The 21,774-nt window shown below is 43.5% G+C and overlaps 1 protein-coding gene across 2 annotated transcripts in view; it reads right to left on the reverse strand.

Moving 5' to 3' along the window:
* Window positions 1-2,072: 2,072 nt before the first annotated feature.
* fgd1 (FYVE, RhoGEF and PH domain containing 1) overlaps window positions 2,073-21,774 on the reverse strand; it is a 30,335-nt gene continuing 10,633 nt past the window's right edge. For both annotated transcript variants that reach the window (XM_074644924.1, XM_074644926.1), the window contains exons 2-18: window positions 18,970-19,275; window positions 18,681-18,879; window positions 17,849-18,587; window positions 16,515-16,604; window positions 15,977-16,125; window positions 15,716-15,872; window positions 15,468-15,606; window positions 14,408-14,466; window positions 14,091-14,237; window positions 13,912-14,004; window positions 13,723-13,802; window positions 13,600-13,630; window positions 13,281-13,382; window positions 11,780-11,908; window positions 11,469-11,627; window positions 11,164-11,310; window positions 2,073-10,671 (exon numbers count right to left, since the gene is read on the reverse strand). In XM_074644924.1, the coding sequence (XP_074501025.1) occupies window positions 10,396-10,671; window positions 11,164-11,310; window positions 11,469-11,627; window positions 11,780-11,908; window positions 13,281-13,382; window positions 13,600-13,630; window positions 13,723-13,802; window positions 13,912-14,004; window positions 14,091-14,237; window positions 14,408-14,466; window positions 15,468-15,606; window positions 15,716-15,872; window positions 15,977-16,125; window positions 16,515-16,604; window positions 17,849-18,587; window positions 18,681-18,879; window positions 18,970-19,275 (3,002 nt within the window). In that variant the 3' untranslated portion in view covers window positions 2,073-10,395. The remainder of the gene's footprint in view (window positions 10,672-11,163; window positions 11,311-11,468; window positions 11,628-11,779; window positions 11,909-13,280; window positions 13,383-13,599; window positions 13,631-13,722; window positions 13,803-13,911; window positions 14,005-14,090; window positions 14,238-14,407; window positions 14,467-15,467; window positions 15,607-15,715; window positions 15,873-15,976; window positions 16,126-16,514; window positions 16,605-17,848; window positions 18,588-18,680; window positions 18,880-18,969; window positions 19,276-21,774) is intronic.

Consider the following 21,774-nt stretch of genomic DNA (forward strand, 5'->3'; position numbering starts at 1 on the left):
CATATACAAATGACAAGAAGAAATTAATTCAAAAATATTTATGGTATGAATATATCACCAAAAGCTGATCTTTTATCCATTTTAATCTGAAGGTGTAGTTCACTTCCATGAAGTCCAGTATCTGCTAAAATATTCTTTTTATATGATAATCAAATGAATTATAGTGTTATTTATTTATTTATTTTACGGAGGGATTGTTGGATAAAAAGAGAGGAGAGAGAGATACCATCTGCTTTACTCAAACAACTCTGCTAACAAGGACTAATCTCTCAGCTCTGCAGGTCTTTTCTACCTGTTCTGTTTCTGTGTGTCAGTCATGTGCAGTAGGCGGGTCTAACCCACTGGACTGATCTCCTCTGGACCAATGAGCTGCTGCTCTGCTCACTGCCAGCCAATGAGCTGCTGCTGCTGTACGTCAGCGCTCAGACGCCATCTTGTTTGTTTTTGTTTCTTTTCTTCTGTTACGGGAATTCAGCGAGAGTGTGGCGGGGAAATCCGAGGTGACGTAAGACCACCTCGACTGATCGGCCGAGCTCAGTCTGACAGGAGAGCCGTCCAATCAGAGGCCGAGGACAGGATCGAACTATGAGAGGAGGGTTTAGGGGTTCTGGGGGGTTTCATAGTGATTACAGAGCGTTTCATCAGCACGGGATGACGTCACACATACAGAACTCAATACATTAATTAATTTAAAGGTCCCATATTATAAAAAAGTGAGATTTTCATGTTTTTTTTAATTATAATGCAGGCTTAAGTCCTATATAAATACTGTGAAAGTATCAAAACACTCAATCCACAGGGAAATACACACAGCCCATATTCAGAAACTCTGCATTTGAGACAAGTTGTGATTTCACGAATATACAATATTTAGACCCTTGACATAATTTTAAACGTAAACATTCTAAATGTGTTCCAGTTTATTCCTGGTTGCAGTGTATGTGAATGACATCAGCTGACAGGAAGTAAATATGGACCCAAGCTGTTGCATAGCAACACAATTCTGTTGCAATTCCGTCAAAATGCGCTAAAACGGAGTGTTTCAGACAGAGGGTAAATATAGGCATATTCAGGCAGACAATATGAGGAAAATAAAGTTTTTTTTGAACATTACAGCATGTAAACATTTTCTAGTAGAAACACAAAATACAAGTATGAACCTGAAAATGAGCATGATATGGGACCTTTAAGTACTTTCTCAAAAGTGATTTATTTTTAATTTAAAAATAAATAAAAATTAATATAATACAATAATAATAATAATAATTATAATATTAATAATAATAATAGATAAATTAAATCAGTATAACATGCATTCAAAATGTCTCTGCAATAAAAGTACACAAGTACTATCAGCATAATATCATGAAATTAGAATTAAAAATGGTAAAGTTACTCATTAATTGTTGTATTAGCCTGTGTGTTATTTTTAGATTTTGATTACTGATGGTTTTTTTTCTTTGCTTTTTTGACATACTGTTCAGTTTAATCTGCAACATCATGTTTTCTAAACTCATATTGTTTCTTTGTAAAATCTGAATCTGTAAAGTAACTAAAGCTGTCAGATAAATGTAGTGGGGTAGAAGTAGAAAGTAACATGGAAATACTCAAGTAAAGTATAAGTAGCCTACCTTAAGTACAGTACTTGAGTAAATGGACTTAGACCTTTATAATTAAAGTAAAGTATATGTATAGAATGTATCGTTATAATTGACTCAAACATATTACATTTAGTATCTACGGTATGTATATGATTTAAAGACATTCATGTTTTTTTCTGTATAAAATAAATTTTTATTTTGGTAAAATTAAATTTTCACAAATGTAAAAATACCAAAGAAAAATAGATATGTTTAGTTGTATTTTGAATATCATATTTCTACAATGCCTCCTCCCATCTAAATGAAAACATATATTTGTAAAATATATCAAACCTTTAGCTGGAGTTACTCTCTAACTTTTATTTATTCCAGTTCTTCATTTATGTCTCCTCAGTTTTAAATAGTAATTTCATGTCCATAGTAGTAGTAATAACAGTAGCAGTAGTAGTATATGTACTTCCAGTCATGTGGTCAGTTTTTATGTTTTTATTTCATTTATATCCTCATAAACAGTTCTCATGTTCTTACAGAAGGGCATGATGGGAAACAGGATGGAAGGCAGTGGCCGGCCACTAACCAATAACCTGCAATCAATCAATCAATACTCAATAATCATTAATAACAAGATACCAGAAGTACAACAGGAAGAAGAAGAATACACAACCATGCTGCTGTTACACCTGGAGAGAGAGAGTGAGAGAGAGAGAGATGATGGTGGTGGATGTTGTTGTCATGGTAACTAGAGCGCAGTGGTTGCTAAGGTAACACTGTGGAAAGAGCCTGGCTGGTTACCGTGGCAACACGCGGCTCCAGAAACCCAGCAGTTACTATAGCAACATGTCAGGAGATAAAGAGCTCACTGGTCACAAAAATGATACAGTTCAACTAAAGGACATCACGGCCCAGTCCTCCTCTGATTGGCTGTTAAAGGTGCAATGTGTAATACGTGGCAAAAAGAAGCCGTCTGTGTGTTGTGTAGCAGAGCTATCTAGTGAAATGAGCATGCTAACCAGCTAGCCCCAGTCCGGCCTGTCTTGTAATACCACTTGTACCTCTAGAGGTGACAGTGAGTCATTGTAGCGTCCAATCTGCCCTCAGTCCAACATGAGAGGACCAGGAAGTAGAGTTGCCCCGAGGGCTGTCAGTAATACATCCAAGATGTGTGTACGTTAAAGAGTTTGATCACTGGATTAGATCCAAAGTGGCAGAAATGAGAAAAACACTAACAGTTTGTTCCAATCCGCGTACTTTCATACTTACACTCACTATTTTCAGTGCATAAGTGCGTTCACACTGTGAAGTATGGCAAAATGCAGTGCACTCGAAGTACCCGGATGTTGTACTCAAAACGGTCAAATCGTTGAGTGTGGAACGCCGGACACTTTTTACACTCAATTGTCGCCATCTTGGCTACGTCGCGGAAGGGGCGGGACCACGACCACTATTCAAACATGTGAAAATGGCGGCATATGATGCAGGAGCTTTTGCGGTGCTGAACAACGTACCTTATAGATGTAAGTTATAACTTCTCACGTCTACTCATTTGATTTCATTTTCTGTGTATTCTTGATCAACAAAGCAGGCAGATATTTTGGCGGGTAGTGGACGGGTAAAACCTGAAGGAGGCAGCAATGCAACACAAAGGATGCCAGCTGCAGTAAAACCCCGAAGAAGAAGAAGATATTTTGGCAGGTAGCGAGCCGCGGTCAAATGTTGCGATCGTGCACCGCAGAGTATTCGATTTGAGAAGATCCTACCCCGTTGAAATTCACGCACTACTCAAGTAAGTTCAGAGTGCACACAGTGTACTACATTGAAGTGTACTTCAGGAAGTACGTGGATTGGAACACACAGCGGTTCTTTTGTTTCGTCCTCTCCACCGCCGGGAGGATCAGACCCCTGGTGCTGGGGTTTGCACTGGCTGAATGTAAGTTGCTACAGCTAACCGCTAACTGAAGGTCCCTCTCCGGAGCCGCCGAGTGGAGGGTTGAATGTTGCGTATTCTTGCCCTGCTGTTAGTAGTTGGCTTTGTTCAATAACAGGTGACTGTAATGTAGATCGTATGGAGCCAGTAGTAGAGGTGAACTGCTGCCCCCTAGTGGTTTGGAGCATGTGCCTCAGTATTACACATTGCACCTCCAAAGAGCCCCATATTATAAATCTGTTTACCATATTTGGTGATATTTAGAGGTTTATCAACATTATTTGGTTGTTTCAGCTTCATCTCAGTGAAGGTCTCCATGGTAACAGCAGCCCATAACAGTCAATAACACATTGACCGTCTGATGAGGAGGAATCAGAGACAGTTTGAAAGGATGAAAACCACTGAGATCATATCAGGAAGTAAAAAAAAAAGAAAACAATAATAACACTTTGGATTAAAAAAGACAAATAAATACAAAAACAGACAGTAACTGTTGAACACTGACAGCGATCCGAGTCGTCTGATTTGGCACAAAGCAAAGTTCAATAAAGTTCAGAAACTGTAAGGCAAAATACTGATGACAGTCCAGTGTGACAGAACTAGCTCTAGAACCAGTCAGAACCAGTTCTGACCAGCTGTGGTAGTAGCTTCATACTGACTGGCTGTACTGGTTTCCAGCTGGCTAGTAGCGGCTCTAACTGGTTCAAACTGGCTGTAAATAAACCAATTAAAACTTGATCTTACTGGTCAAAACAGGCATTAACTGGCTCTGCTAACAGGCGGTTATAACTACAGACAAGCAGGTCCAGTTATTCGCTAACATTTAAATGGAAATGAATAAACTCATCACATTAACTCATGTTCATGGGAGTCCAAACTTGTTGAATTACTGTGAATATACACTGCCTCTGTTTTTTTCAATAATTACATTATATTTATTATTAAGTGTGGCGAGTCATCTGGAGCGCTAGCCTCCTAGCTAGAGCTAGTTTGCATTAGCGGGGCCTCACAGGTGTTATTCTTAGAAATCAACCACATATTAGAAATCTGTTAATTTCGCACCTAAAAAAAGTAATTTGTGTAATAACTTAATTATGTTCATCTCTAGTTATAACCGTCCCAAACTGGTGTAAGAGACTGTAACTGGCTATAAACTGGTATCCAGCCCAAAGTAACAACAAGAAATACTTAAAACATAATCTGATATATTAGCCAACAACTTCACTTGCTCTGTATACTGAATACTGTATAGTTTTAAATACGAACTTTGGCACATGAAGAGAAAGTGCACACTGGACTGATACTACACACTGTTATCATACACACACTGGTCAGAACCAGTCAGAACCAGTCAGGACCGGTTAGAACCAGTCAGAACCAGTCAGGACTGGTCAGAACCAGTCAGAACCAGTCAGAACCAGTCAGGACTGGTCAGAACCAGTCAGGACTGGTCAGAGCCAGTCAGAACCGGTCAGAACCAGTCAGGAATGGTTAGAACCAGTCAGAACCAGTCAGGACTGGTTAGAACCAGTCTGCAAAAGTCTCTGAAAAACAGAATGAAAATAAAAGTCATACAAAATAATCAACAACTGCTCAACACAAGTCACTCAGATTGAAATTTAAAATGTTTTTTCACCACATCGAGACAACTGGTGATGATGGAAACTATAAGGCTGAGTTACTGGCCATTTCCTTCCATTCCCAGCGAGGGAGGAGAGGACAACACACCACTGGAGTCTGCTTTACACACCAAAAACACGCTAAAAACACACTGTGACAACCAGAGCCACAATCAGACTGAGCATCATGTTACTGACAAAGCTGTGGAGTTAAAGGAAAAGTTCCAACATTTTCACAAATCCAGCTTTTAAAACATTTTGTTTCATCTCTGTGTACAGGACATGGTTAGCATAGCTTAGCACAAAGACTGGAAGCAGGGGGAAACTGCTAGCCTAGCTTAGCACAAAGGCTGGAAGCAGGGGGAAACTGCTAGCCTAGCTTAGCACAAAGACTTGAAGCAGGGGGAAACTGCCAAGGCCTATTGAAGGAGGCTGGGTCACGATTCATCAACGCGTCATATCTTTGGGGTACAACACATGCGCAGTAAAATCTGGTCTGCACTCGCCGAAATTTAACCAATTGCAACGCACGACCACAGCTCCAGGATCCTAAGTTAGCACCCGCCACCCGCCAAATGCAGGTAAATTGTTGACAGTGGCGGATAAAATCTTCAGGCCATCCGCCACTTTGGCAGACAGGGAAAACGCTAGCACTATGGCGCATACACACACTGTATCATGTTTCAGTTTGTGTTGGACCGGAGCCACGGCGGAGAGAAAAAAAAGCGCTCAACAGCATGGCGCTACTAAACCTGAGGGGTGCACCCTATTTTTTCCCTGATAATGTGACACTGTGAACAACAAATCCGTGTTGAAATCAACAGGAGGAGAGTTAGTAATGCTATCTGTTAGCAGCCGGTGGGCAGCACAGTCCTGCTTGGTTAAATACTAACGGTAACAGAGGTGCCATTGAGTTATTATTATTATGAGATGAAAAATAGGGCTTCCCCGGATTGTGTAATTCAAACACTGTAATTTACCATGCATAGGCCTATAATGTTTTTTGTGTAAAATGTACCGAACATTGAATGACATCAGATCTAGAATGTTATTCCTTCATTTAGCGCAGAGATTTCAAAAGTGGCAGACAAAAAAAATACTTATCTGCCACAGTGGCAGGCAGTGAAAAAAGTTAATTTCAGACCCTGGTTATACCCCATACCCTAAGACACGTGTCCGCCCGTATCCCAGCCTCCTTCCATAGGCCTTGGAAACTGCTAGCCTAGCTTAGCGCAAAGGCTGGAAGCATGGGAAACATCTGACAGAGAACGAGAGGATTTATTAAAATATCGGATTGTTCTTTTCATCTTCACCCCTTTAGCTGTTAAACTAAACCGTGGAGCCAACATGGCCGCAGCTGAAACCCAAACAGTCTGATTGGCTCTGGCTGTGTGGAGGAACAGCGAGCATTAACCTTGAACCTTTACATAGTCACATGACCGAGGAGGTCACAGGAGAATAAATTATATTTACAAAATCTTTACTCTTTGTTTTTCTTCTTGCATCAACTTGCATCAAGCAAACATCAAACACAACCCAGACTCATAAACACTGAAATATCCAACAACAAGTCTGTTCAGTTCATCATAGCATCAGATAGATTCATCAGAATAACAATAATAATATTAATCATATTTTCACTATCAAAACACTTTTGTTCAAAATGTGTTTATAGAGACAGAGAGAGAAATATTGGACCACATGATAAAAACAACTAAAGTCTTTTCTTGCGGGTTCTGTTCATATCGGCTCCGTCTAATCTCTGGATTCATCCCAACATACCCGGAGCGGTTCAGAAACATGAAGGTTTACAGTCCAGTCTGGTTCCTCTTCCTGTCTCCGTCTTTAAAAAATCTTTTTCAAACTCTTTACATCCAACTCAAAAAACAAAGCCTTCATCATCATCATCATCATCTGGGACTGGGATCATCAGTGTCCTGTTGAAGCCTCGCATCTCAGTGCTGTAACTAACCATCGTTTTCATTCTCAGTTAATTATCCTCTCAATTAATCAATTCATCGTCTGGTCAATAAAAATAATGTCTCGCAGAAGTGACGTCTTCAAATGTTTCGTTTTGTCTAAAGACATTCAGTTTACTGAGATATAAAACCAGCACATCTTCACCTTCAAAGGTTCATCAATTATCACAGTTATAACTGATTCATCTGTCCGTCAGTTAACTGATTAATGAATCAACTCATCATTTCAGCTCTACAGGTGACAGTGATTACGTTTACATGCACACTAATATTCCACTATTATTATGAATTTGATACGGGTCATGTAAAAAGCATATATTTTTTACTTTAATCAGAGTATGAACGGCTGCATGTAAACAGGAATATTAGTGGAATATTCATTTTCATTAGCCATGAAAACAGCTTAGTAGTGAATATTAACTTTTTTTAAGAACAGAATATTTTGTGCATGTAAACGTAGTCATTGTCTTGAACCCGTTCTCACTCCTAACTCGTCAAATACCGCCGTTTTGGAAGCGCCCATCGGCATCGGAGACCAACACAGAGGTGCCCTTTATCGACTGTATGTAACGCACCGGGCTTTCAACTAACTCTATTGTAAACCCACCCGCGGCGTTATAGACCCCTTTTCTGTTAGTAAACATCATGACATATTTTGTGGGCGGAGCGTTACGTGGAACACGTTAGTTAACGCTGGCTAACAAGTATTGTTGGCTTGTTTTTTTAACAATATCTGAAGAAAATACTAGTTTCTCTCAATATGTCCTGTCACTCACTCTCCAGGATCACGAGTGTGAGTTGAGAAAGTTAACATTAACCAACGGGACCAGATTAGCCGACCCCTACGCTGCAGTAAAATTGAACAACTTAATGTTTCATCCACACACTCTGGTCACAGTGTAGGAAAGCACAGTGCTATCGCCGGATGAGTGACAACTTTGTTCAGCTCGTTTTCTGTGTTGCACGACAGCATGGCGGAATTAGCAAGCTATGCTAGCTAATTGGCCAGCCGTCCAACCAGCGCTGTAAAGATAAATTGAGGGCGTATAAATCTTTGGATGCCTATAGTTAACTATCCTACAGTAAAAGAGATTCGTAAAATATTGGCGAAGCGTTTCAGAGATGGAGAGAAAGGGTTGCTAATAGTTTAGCCTTCTGCTAACCGCAGCCAACGGCTCACGTCCGAAAGTAACACTAGAAAGGTTCCCCGTGCGTCGGTCTCTGATGGTAAATGGTAAATGGACTTAGACTTATATAGCGCTTTTCTAGTCTTCCGACCACTCAAAGCGCTTTACACTACATGTCAGTATTCACCCATTCACACACACATTCATACACTGATGGCAGAGGTTACTAAGGTGCCAACTTTGCCCATCAGGATCTAATCTAGATACTCATTCACTCACCGATGGCTATGCCTCCGGGAGCAATTTGGGGTTAAGTGTCTTGCTCAAGGACCCATCGACATGTGACCCGGAGCAGCCGGGGATCGAACCACCGACCTTCTGATTGGTTGACAACCTGCTCTACCCTCTGAGCCACAGCCGCCCAATGCCGAGGGGCACCGACCAAGCGGCGATATTTGACGAGTTGGAGTGAGAATGTGTTGATGTCATCATCTTAACGCTCTCTGATTGGTCGGCTGACCATCACGATGGTTTCCGTTGGAATAATTTCACAGTTGATGCTTTGTGACTTTGTGTGGAAGCTCATTTGACCCCGAAAACAAACGTTGGTTGAATGTTCAGAATGACAAAAATAAAAAATAGTGATGGAAGTTAAATTGACACAAAACTAAATCATAATTTTTTTACTTTGTTTGTCAAATGAGGTTCACAGTTTCCAAAGCGTTGCTCAAATAATGAGACACTAAGTGTATTTTGACTTTTTAAGTCACAATTTTGAGACTGTCTTTTATATTTTTATTTGGACTTTTCAAGTCAAAAACGTCTCTGCTTCATGTTTTAGTGTTTCTGAAAAGTTGAACTCTGAGAACTAAACGTCTGATAAAGAAAGTAATATATTAATAATACGTATAAATGGTAAAGTGAGATTTCTTCCGGAGCGCGACGAATAAAAATCTGCAGTACCCGACTTCACCAGCAGATAACAGAGAGGCTTCAAGCATTGGAGCAGAGGCTGCTGGGAAATGTAGTTTTACCTCCAGGTTTGGAGGACAGGCGGCAGCAGTGAAGTTTCAAAATCAAACAAACAGAAGGACTTTCTCCTTCAGGGGACAAATGTCTTTAAGTGCATCTAAAGAGGACACGTCTTCTTCTTCTGTGGTGTTTTAAAAATCTCACATCGGTTTATATCCATTTCCTGTTGACGTGTTTCAGGAAAACCAGGAGGAATCTCTTGTTGGTGTTGTGGATCATTCAGCTCAACATGTTTATGTGCTTGTTTTCCACTCGTCTGTCAGAGACCAGAACTTGGACCCGGATCAGTTCGGGTCCGAATCACATCAGAACGTTGATATCAGACAATTTACCAGATTTACGTCCGACACCAACAGTTTTAAATTCTAATTTTTTTACTAAATGTGTGTGACTGCAGGCGCTGGTTCTGGGGACATGAACTCCAACGCGCTACATGTCCGTCCTCCAGAACCGCGTCCTCCAGAACCACGTCCTACATTCACTCTCCTTCTTCCTGCATCTAAACATTGGCGTTGGACGTAAACCTTGAGGTTCAGAATTGTCCAGTATGAGTGTGATCCACAGGGTCACCGAGCTGGACTCTACTGGTCTAACTGGGTTCAGGCAGAGTCCAGATCTGGTTTGTGGGTTCCAGTAGCTTCTGGATCTCAGTCCAGTCTCTCAGTACACTGGTCTGGTGTTTCAGGGGGCTCTATATATTGAGAGATGAATGAATATCAGTAATAATAAATCTGTCTGTTCTGTTATTAGATTTCTATTGAAGGGAAACAGCTGATAACACCGTCCAATCAGAGAGCTTCTTACTTCTGATGGATACCGACACAACTCTGATGTCACAGCTTTGGATGGAGCTGTCTCCACAGCAACGGCAGCTGAGGCTTATGGGTACTTTAAGACCAAACTGAAGAAGGGAGAATGTGAGGATGTACTGTGGGAGAAGAGGCTCCGCCCACCTCACTGCATCACAGCGCAGGTAAGAAAAAAACAGGTGAGGAAGAGAAAGACGCCATCTTGTGTCTGACAGCGAGGAGGAGTCATGCAGTGTGTGTGTGTGTGTGTGTGTGTGTGTGTTGACTGGTCTTCATCATCGACATTCTTCCTCGTACGATAGAATCACGTGTTTTCCCCCTCCGCTGCAGCTGCCAGCTCCTCCCCCTCCTCCTCCAGACACTCCGCGATTGACGGGGGGAGCTGAGGCTCCTCCCCCCTCCCGGCCCTCAGCAGGACGTCCATCCATCGCCGCTGTAGCTCCTCCCCGTCGGCGCTGAAGTACAGGGTCAGGTGACTCTGGGAGATCTTGAAGGCGTGGCGTCGCTCCAGGCGGTCACATGACTCAGGAAGGGACACCTCGAAGCCAATCAGAGGCACACTGCGCTGCGCCTTCACGTCCTGGTGGGAAGAGAACAAATAGAGTCCTCAGAGTGCATCATGGGTATTAAACCATGGCCAAAGACACTTCTGAATTCTGATTGGTTGGTTCGGAGTCACGTGTCATAGCAGCAAAACTCTGAATTAGCTGATAAGAGATCAGATTTACTCAGTCTGGGGGAACCTCTGAGGCCTCCACAAGAACCCCTCAAACGTCTTCAAGGACACTGAAACTTCCTCAAGTCCTCCTCAAATCCCCCTCAAACCCCTCCAGGACCCCTTAAATCTCCTCAAGTCCTCCTTAAACCTCTTCAAGAACCCCTCAAACCTCCTCAAGGACCCTAAAACCTCCTCAAGGGCCGATCTGACCACCGAACTTTTACAAGTTGGTGCTTTGCTCATATTGTGGTTGTACTGAAAGTGCTGCCTGTAGGGGGCAGCAGCACTGGTTCTATACTGTATATTACACACATATACATATATATATTTATGTATTATATATAGGTGCAGTACCTGTGGAGCTCCGTAGATGTAGAGCACCAGCGGTTCGTTCTCGGGGATGACGAACCAGGCCTTCTGCCAGCCCCGCCCACCTCCTTTCTCCATGTGGTGAAGAAAACTACAAATCACACTGTGCTCTGCTGCCAGGGAGGCCTGTTTCTATGGCAACAAGAGACAGAGATGAGGAGAGCATCAGTGCTCTGCCAGACTCAACCAGAAAAACAGAGTTTTTAGTGAAGTCATGTATTCTTATTTTCTGTAGTACCATTGGGTGATAATAGTCAGACATGATGATGTCACAGTGATGTCACACTAACCTCCAGGATGGAGCGTCTCCTCTGGGTGCTGCTGCTCAGCAAGGCGGGCGAGGGCGACGCCCCCACCAGCATGGCGTAGCAGTCGATACAAACTCGGTTGGTGCGGTTGTTGTCGTACGAAAGGCGAGCACGAAACTCTGAACATTTCCCACAAACCACCTGGAGTCAACATTAATAGATTAATGGATTAATATTACTACTGCATTAATGTATGTGTTGCATTTTAACTCCTTTATATCCTGTTGGCTAGTTTAATCTACAGCAATGCATCATGGTCTGTAAGATCATCATGGTAGATACTGATGACGTACGTGTCCGCAGGCTTTACAGTGGTGGCGTCTCTTGGTGATGGAGTTGAACGGCTCCTGACACTTCATACACAGAGTGACCTCCTTCTCTCTGATCGGAGTCGGAGCTCGTTTTCCCAACTCCACGCAGCTCTGAGGGACAGAGGACGGAGACGGAGGTCAGTTTAATGACGGCTGATCTGCTTCAGGCACCGTTACTCTGGAAGTCACATTAAAGCTGAAACACTTCCTGTTTCATGAACACAACATCATCAAACGTCACTAAACAAAGAACATCAGTGTTCATGATAACAAATTAAAAAACAATAATAAAACATGTAGTTTTTGATTACTCCTGCAGCTCTACCATCATTTCTAATGCCGTGTTCACACCAAGAGCGAAACAAATTTTCACTTCGCTTTACTTCCACGAGTCATTTCTGTTCATTCATGCTAGACGCTCCGGAGAGGAGACAACAACTTTTCTTTCCACCATTTCCTCCATCAACCATAGAAGAAATAACCACTGTTGCTGCTTTGTACATGTTGTGGAAGTCCCAGATAATTTATGTCGGAAAACCAAACGCTGTCGTGTCTGGGTTCATAACGTCACCCGGCGGCGAGCTGTATTGATATACATTGCGATTTCACTGACTGTATCCAAAGAACGTATATTGATAGAAGTGAAAGTCAATTGTTCGTTCCATTGCAACGTCAGCGCCCAGCAGCAGAGACACGCTTCCGCCATTTTGGACTGAAAGCGACTACCGTACGCCAGTAAAAAAATAATCATTATTTATATTCTATTGTCATATTCTACTGAAATGGCCTGTGTTGAACAATAAAATACTATGAATATAATAAGCATTTTCAGTCCAAAATGGCGGCAGCGGCTGTTGTAAAACAAACAGTTTTGTCTCTTTCCTTTTATACTCTTTTCTGTATCTAGCAAGCCACACGTCGCTACTGCGGTATGAACCCAAAATAAACAGATTGAGCTGTGATTTAATTGCAATAAACGGATCAAACAACAAGCAAACAACTTTTAAATTGCTTGTTTTCTGAATGGAGTTTGGATCGATCAGTGCCAGGCTATGCAGCTGCTCCATCCACACTCAACATAAAGTCATCTAGGCATAAATACGGCAGCGACGTTGTTGTTTCTACCACAGACAGTATGTGGTTTATGATAAATGGTTGGCAAACGCTGCTTTATTTCATGTATGTATCTTAACAACAGCTTGTTTATCCGCCGTCCTTGGTCTTCCTGTTTCCCTTTTTGAATGACAAATACAGACTACCGCTGCCTGCTGGTGTGGAGAGTTATTTCCTCTCACGCAGGCGCAGAATGTACGCACTAACTGGCCGTCGGCTATAGTCTTTGTGGTTTGTTCGAGTGTAACTTTTTGGCCAAAACAAAGGTGACGTGAGGCGACGCAACAGTCGGCCTTCATCGCCGCTAGTTCTCTGACGTCAACTTGGTGTGTCTTAAAGCTCCAGAAGGTTCGTCAGATGGATTTGTTACCGGGGAGTGAGGCGGTGTGGACTCGTCGTCTCGTAGGGAACAGTTGAGGTGTCTGAAGCTCTCCATCGTCTGCTCGTGTCTCTGGATGGTCGCCTGTATGGCCTGACAACACACACATGCAGATGTTTCACAATAAAAGCCTACCTGGAAATTATGCTTTTAATTTGACACAGGAAATATTTCGACACAGACATCAGGCTGTTCACACAATCACACTGTGCTCTGTTGGGCCTGTTGCCACACTCAGCAGTGATGTGACAGGGTTCTGGAGTACATCATGACATCACTGCAGCCAGGTGAGAAGGAAGTGAGTGTTTACCTGTATCCAGTCTTTCTTCTCCTCCTCCGTCCTGCAGAGACACAATCACATGGTCAGAAAACCATCTGTCTGTCTGTCTATCTGTCTGTCTGTCTGTCTGTCTGTCTGTCTGTCTGTCTGTACCTGGCCTGCAGTTCCAGGGATCTCTGTTTTCCAGACACCACGAACGTCCTGGAAACTGCAGCACTGCTTGTCTCCTTCAGCTGGATAGAGAGAGAGAGACAGGTAGACAGACGGTTTAATCAGTTCCAGGTGTAGAAGGAGGAGCTCCACTCGGTGATTGGTGGCGTTTATCAGCTGATGATGTCTCACCTCCATCCCGTCCACATCGATGCGAGCACGGACACCGTACTTCTGACCAATCAGACGCAGCTTGGGGACGCAGTAGAGCAACCTGTCGTTAAACTGCAGAGACAGACAGACGGTCAGTTCTCACTGAGAGCAGAACGATAGAATATTAGAGTAGAGTAGAGTAGAAGACAGTAGAGTACCAGGATGAGGTATCTGTCCTGTGTGGTCCCGTTCTTGTTGGACAGTTTGAGGATGTGTCCTTCTTTAATGAGCTCATTGGTCGGGTTAACGATGTCTTCTTCTCCTCCCAACAACTCGTACACCTTCAACAACTTCCTCATTCGCTCCTGGAAAAAAAACATTGATGCTGAGGACAAGCTGAGGACATGACAGACCGGAACTCACCCAGCAGCTGTGAGTCAGCGGGTAATGAGTGTAATCAGAGGATGTAATTCAACACTAAGAGAAGAAGGTTAATGTCACACTGTGTCTCTGGTTGACTAGGTCAAACTCTCACCATCTTCTTGATGGCAGCGTTGGAGTGTTCTGCTGCCGTGGCGATCAGCTCCAGAGACTCTGCAGAGAGAGAGAGAGAGACGATGGTCACATGATCATAATGATCACAATCCGTTAAATTAAAGCAAATCTTTTGGATTATTATCATCTCTGTACATTGCACACATTTTTTATACTTTACACTGTCAACTTTAGTGCATTCCTGCACTAAACTGCGCAGCTCTTTGATTTTAAAACAGATATATTGTACATATATTTATAGCATTTTTATTTATTTATATTATTTATTTATTTCACATTTTATAATATTGTTTTACCACAGTTTTATAGTATTTTTCCACATTTGTATAATATTTTGTAGGTGTTTTTATGGTATTTTTTTATATTTTTAACAGTGTTTTACCACAGTTTTATAATATTTTTACACATTTTTATAGTATCTTTTTTAGATATTCTTATGGTATTTGTTTTGGTATTTTTAATAATGTTTTACCACAGTTGTATAGTATTTTTTGTTTTTAAATATTTCTATATTTTTTTTCATAGTTTTAATAGTGTTTTACCACATTTGTATAGTTTTTTTTATGTGTTTACGGTATTTCTTTCATATTTTAATAGTGCTTTACCACAGTTTTATAGTATTGTGTACACATTTTTATATTATTTCTTTTTTTTGTTGATATTTTTATGGTATTTGCTCACATTTTTAAAAGTGACACAAACACATTTTTATAGTTTTGTTTTTACATATGTTTTATAGTATTTCTAACATTTTTATAGTATTGTTTTTACACACTTTATAGTATTTCTTTCATATTTTTGTTGTCAGTTTTCTTATTTTATTTCTGTTTCTTGAGTGTTGCAGTATCTGCTTTTATCTTTTTATTTATCTTCCTATGTTTATTGTTAAACCTGATTCTGAGTTTTAAAGAGCTCTTCCTCAGAGACGAACTGGTCTGAACGTTGGCAGGTCAGAGTGTGATGTCTGAAAACGTGTTATTAAAAAGCTCTTTAAATGGTATCAGCTAATGAACGTGTTTGTGTGTGTTTGTTTCACATACTCTGGGCGTCCCGGTGGTCGGGTGCGTCCTCCGGCAGACGGTGGAGATAATCTTTGAGCAGCAGCTCGTAGCGAGGAATCCTCTGAACCGGCTCCAACATGTGATGCTGCAAAGTCAGGTTCCCGCAACGCTCCTCCCTCTGCACCGAAAACACACACACATTAGCACACACACACACACACGCATATCGACCAACAGACACACACACACACACACACACACACACACACACACACACACACACACACCTGGATCTCCTGGATGATGGTCTTGAACGGAGCCGATCTCTCCATCCAGATGTTCACCAGCTCCATGGCTCGGTCAAAGTTCTTCACGTACTCGCCGTACATCTTCAGGAAGGGCGCCAGCTTCTGCAGGATGTCCCCGATCCGCGAGTTTGAGTCCCTGCAGACAAAAAGGAGGAATGAAGTCAAGGCAGCTCCTGAGGAGGAGGAGAAGCAGCAGGAGAAGAAGAAGAGGAGGAGAAGGAGAAGGAGGAAGGTCCTCACCACTCCTCCATCCGTTTCTGCAGCGCCGGCAGCAGGAACTGCTGATGGAAACAGTAGATGGAGCAGATGTTGGAGAAGATTCCCTGAACCACGTCGCAGGGGAAGGAGGAGCGGGACCGGGCCTCGTCCAGGAGTCGGGCACAGAAAACCTGCAGGAGGAGACGAGAGGGGTCACAGCAGCCGGTCCTGCAGGTAAACACTGTGGGGCTGCCATGGTAACGGTGACATCATCATCAGTGTGCTGGTTTTGACCTGATTTAAACTGCTCATACACTGTAGGATTTTAGACAGGTTGTTGTGTATATCCTACTCCTACTGTACGAGTAGATCGTTTCACGTTAACGAAGAATAGGTCCCAGACTCATTTAAATCTGCGACGTGGTCTGGTGATGTCCTGGTTTCTGTCACAATACTCCTGAAACCACAATAAGATCTGTACATGCACAACAGAACCAGGATACTCCAGAGACCTGATCTTAACCAGGATACCAGACCATGATAAACAGCTCCGACTGAAGGTCAGCAGCAGGTGACTCACCTGGTCCAGGAGGTGGAGCTTAGAGACGTAGGCGGTCTCTGTGTGCAGCAGCTCGTTGGCGATGTTGAAGACCCTCTGCTGGACAGACAGCTGGACAGAGACACGGAGACAGAGTGAGACATCTGCACTACAACGAATACAACAATCACAGAGTGGCGAGTCTGACCGTCAGCAAGGTGATTACACTTATCACAATATTGATACTGAATAATTATAATAATAATAAGGCTTTGTAGATTTATATTATATTATATTATATTATATATTAAATTATATTATATTATATATAAAATTATATTATATTATAATATATTATATTATATTATAATATATTATATTATATTATATATTACATTATATTATATTATAATATATTATATTACATTATATTATATAGGGACCTCTCTACAAGTATTAACCTTAAACAAGGCAAATAAGCCAAAGCCATACTTGACATACTTGAGTTTTAACAATTCCTTATGATAAACGAATTATTGTCTATCACATCACAAGCCTACGAGACACACTCATATCCTGAGCGTCTGGCAGCGATTATAGCTTAACTACCTAGATTCTAAGTAACTGGAGACAAAACTTTATCTTTCTGCTCCACGTAGATCATAAACCCTTTAATATAATAACGACTCATTGAAATCGGTTGAGAAATGTAGATGTTATAGTGCTTTTTATCCCGAAAAACGGCAGCTCCCCATTCACTTGTATAGGGTTACAGACCAGTCTTGCCCTTTCCAATATGGCGCCCACGTTGACGTATCGCCGCAACTGGCTGAAGCATCCAATGCGGCGTCTACGTATATATGTATATATGTCTATGGTGTTGTATCATGTTCACACCTGGCATTAACATGCGTGTCACTCTCCCGCTCTATATGCAGATAAACAGCGACATCATTTCTGTTTACAAAGACCAAATGTGTTGTTGTTTTCAACCGGCGGGAGGCAGCGATGCACTTCCTGTGCCTTGTCTGACGGACAAAAAAAAAAGAAGAAATCTAATCAATACAGACTGGATCTGTTCATCGGCGTGTTCCAGATGTTTGGCGCACTCGTAATAAATTTCTATGGACTTTTCCAGATGTTCAGACGTTGTGGACGAAGCCAGTACATACAGTACGTACTCCGCTGACACAGAGGACGCCAGTAGAGTCGGCGGTCCTTAATGTGGCCCAGACCACCTCTGAATGTGGTCTGAGCTATCCGATCTCAACGCGTCTCGAGTGCGTTCACACCTGGGATCGGATCATGTTAATGCCAGGTGTGAACAGGGCCTGACTGTAGGTGGAGCTGTTGTCTGATGTCACTTCCTGTCTCACCTCAACAGAGTCCTGTCTGTCTGTCTTGGGGGGCGGCAGCACCAGGGTCAGCTCGGCCTCCTCCTCCTCCAGGTCGCTGTCTCCCTCCTCAGAGAAATCCCTCCTCCTCCTGGCCCCGCCCCGCGCCTCCCCCTCCTCCGCGTACGAGGACGAGCTGGAGAGGCGGGGCAGGAGGGCGGGGCTGCAGGGGTAAACCACGCCCACGTCGTCCACGCCGGCGAAGCAGAGCTCCTCGCTGTGCGACGGAGAGCTGATGCTGTCGATGCCGCTGTCCCGATTGGCCAGTTTCCCCTCCGTCTGTGAGGAGGGGAGGGACAGACGCTCCGAGGGGATCTCCGATTGGTCGAGCGGCGGCGGTTGCTGCTGTTGTTGCTCCCTCATCTCCACGGCAACCACGTCGTCCTCCATGTGTTTCTCTGAGGCGCTGTAACCCGACTCCATGGAGAGACGCTTCTGATGGAGGTCGTCACGACACGCCGCCGCCAGCTCTTCATCATCATCATCATCATCATTATCATTGTGGTCATCATGCAGGTCACCGTCTCCCTCCTCCCCCTCACCCCCCAGTGTGATGTCATCATGATCTTTGAGCTCAGAGGGCGGCTGCTCATCAGGTGGGGGAAGGGCGGGCGATGATGATGACGATGGTGATGAAGGTCGAGAGAGGGAGGAGGGGGGGTCAAGGAGGCGGGGACACATAGCCCCCCCGGTGATGTCAGGAACCACGATGATCTGCTCGCTGTGCACACAACAACACACACACACACACTGTAAAATCTCACTAAAGCCTTTAATGATGACATCACTCCTCCTCTGACCAATCAGAACTCACCGCTCAAACTTCTCGATGAGTGACAGGACACAGGTGGGGGAGGCGGTGCCATCGGCGCGGGTGGGCGGAGTCCGGCCACCCCGGGGGTCCGCCGGGAGGGGTCTGCAGGGCGGGGTAGGGGGGAGGGGCTTATCTGGAGCCCGGGGTCGTGGCCTCGACACCCCAGCCTGCTGCTGGAGGTGTGGGGGCTTCGGGGGGACTGAGGAGGGGTCAGAGGTCAATTAGTGTCATAAACTCGTTCATGTCTTTAATAAAATGTATGTATTTAAATTTAAATAAACTTTGTTACCCTGAGGTTTCGGTCCGGGCAGCGGCGGTCTGCTCTTGCTCGGTGGTGTTACTGTGGTACTCGGCAGTTCAGGCGGCCCCGTGTCGTTGACTAGCAGCAGCCCATTAGCAGAGCCGCGGCGCTCCGTTAGCTCCGTGCCTCCCTCCAGGGAGGCGGGGCCTGATAACGAGGAGCTGGGCCCCGGGTCGGAGCTCAGCTGTTGGGGAGCGTCAGCGTCCAGCGCCCCCTGATGGCCACACGGAGAGCAGGACGGCTCCAGAGAGAGACTCTTAGTCAGCAAACTGGGACTGGAGGAGGAGGAGGGACCTGGGGGGGAGGGATAGGTCAGAATGGTGATCACATGACATCACATGCTAGCACAAAGGCTAACCCAGTAGCACAAAGGCTAACCCAGTAGCACAAAGGCTAACTTAGTAGCAGAGGGCTAATCCAGTAGCACAACGTCTTACCCAGTAGCACAAAGGCTAACCCAGTAACACAAAGGCTAACCCAGTAGCACAAAGGCTAACCCAGTAGCACAAAGGCTAACCCAGTAGCACAAAGGCTAACCCAGTAGCACAAAGGCTAAGTCAGTAGCACAAAGATTAACCCAGTAGCACAACGTCTTACCCAGTAGCACATAAAGTCTATCCCAGTAGCAGAAAATCTAACCCAGTAGCACAACGTCTTACCCAGTAGCACAAAGGCTAACCCAGTAGCACAAAGGCTAACCCAGTAGCAGAAGATCTAACCCAGTAACACAAAAGGTTAACCCAGTAGCACAAAGTCTAACTCAGTGGCACAACGTCTAACACAGTAGCACAAAAGCTAACACAGTGGTAAGTCTTACCCAGTAACACAAAGACTAACCCAGTAGCACAAAGGCCAACTCAGGAACACAAAGTCTAACTCAGTGGCACAACGACACAGTAGCGCAAAAATCGTCTACTCTTGTAACTAATATAAATAAATAAATAAAGTTCTCAGACAGACAGGATGAAATCAGCTGATAGTAAAAACAGCCTCCACACAAACACAAACAAACACACACACACACACACACACACACACACACACACACACACACACACACACACACACACACACACACACACACACACACACACACACACACACACACACACAGTAATAGCTTCCATATGAGGTCTCTGGCTGCAGCAGCTGGACAGAAATAAACTCCACATGGAAGACACACAGAGAGAAATGTTTGTGGTCTGTTACGGCTGAAGCTCATTGGCTGAATCTAGATGCTTCCTGAGAGCTGATTGGCTAAAAGGAATAATTTAAAACAACATCTGATTCAAAATGAACATCGAGGCCACACAGCCTTCACTTCTACCTCTGTAATGTGACAATCAAGACTTTTGAATTCATCATTCCCTAATAAGAACACATCTGTCTGTATCGTCATGAACCGTCACGGTACATTGGAAATAAACTGTGACCTGCAATACTGCATCAACAATAAACAACACCTGCTGTAGATAACGTTATTGATTATTCATGGTCACCATTAAACATGCAGCGTTATGTATCAATAATGAGAGGATCCAATCAGGCTGATGTGTCTTTGTGACTACTGCTCTGCTGTCGATCAATATCCTCTCTGCTCTGTGACTCTGAAACGACCTCTGACCTCAGCATCGAAGGATATGACCTCAGCGGAAACGAGCGATCTGATTGGTCAATGCAGCTCTGTGGGGAATTATTTCTGTTTAAATGAGTTCATCCAACGTTTACTGAGCCAAAAGGAGAAAATCGAAAGTGTAAAACAACAATAAAACAAGCAGATTGACTAAAAACACTAATAATATAACACATGAAATAAACCAATAATGTCAACAGTAGTGGGAGCTGTGTGTGTGTACAGATGTGAACAAGATGGGAGAGGTCATGGGAAAACATCAACAGGCTAATTTAAAGCAGATGGTGTGTGTGTGTGTGTGTGTGTGTGTATGTGTGTATGTGTGTGTGTGTGTGTGTGTGTATGTGTGTATGTGTGTGTGTGTGTGTGTAGTCTATTTATAAAGGTCTATTAATAACAGCAGTAGTCATTAAACTGATTTTCTTCCATTCAGACCAACAGTCAGTCATTTTCATTCTCTTGCCTGTTAGTGTGAAGCTAGGCTAGCAGTTTCCCCCTGCTTCCAGTCATTGTGCTAAGCTAGGTTCCTGGATCTGTCTCTGTACTGGACACAGAGATGAGACAGATAGACAGGGAACAAGAGGGTTTACTAAAATGTTGTACTGTTCCTTTAATACAGCCAGTCTGCTGCAGCACCACTGTCACCTTCACACGCTCACACACACACATGTATGTCAGTGATGTATGTCGTGTTGCAGACAGGAAACATGTCAGAACCAGCTGGTGCAGCAGAGAGTCTACTGCACAGAATAGAATTAAATAGAATTAAACAGAGGCATTGGATTGTTTCATGCAGCTGTGATGCAGGAAACACACACACACACACACACGCACGCACACACACTCTGTGCACATTCTAGTGGTCATTAGGGGGTTCTAATGGTCCTTTAGGTGGTTCTAGTGGTCATTAGGGGGTTCTAATGGTCCTTTAGGTGGTTCTAGTGGTCATTAGCGAGGTTCTACTTGTCCTTTAGGTGGTTTTAGTGCTCATTAGGGAGGTTCTACTGGTCCTTTAGGTGGTTCTAGTGGTCATTAGGGAAGTTCTACTGGTTGTTTAGGTGGTTCTAGTGGTCATTAGGGAGGTTGTACTGGTCCTTTAGGTGGTTCTAGTGGTCATTGGTGAGGCTCTACTGGTCCTTTAGGTGGTTCTAGTGGTCATT

The sequence above is a fragment of the Sebastes fasciatus genome, chromosome 8 (genome assembly GCF_043250625.1).
Source record: "Sebastes fasciatus isolate fSebFas1 chromosome 8, fSebFas1.pri, whole genome shotgun sequence".
NCBI classification, from domain to species: Eukaryota; Metazoa; Chordata; class Actinopteri; order Perciformes; family Sebastidae; genus Sebastes; species Sebastes fasciatus.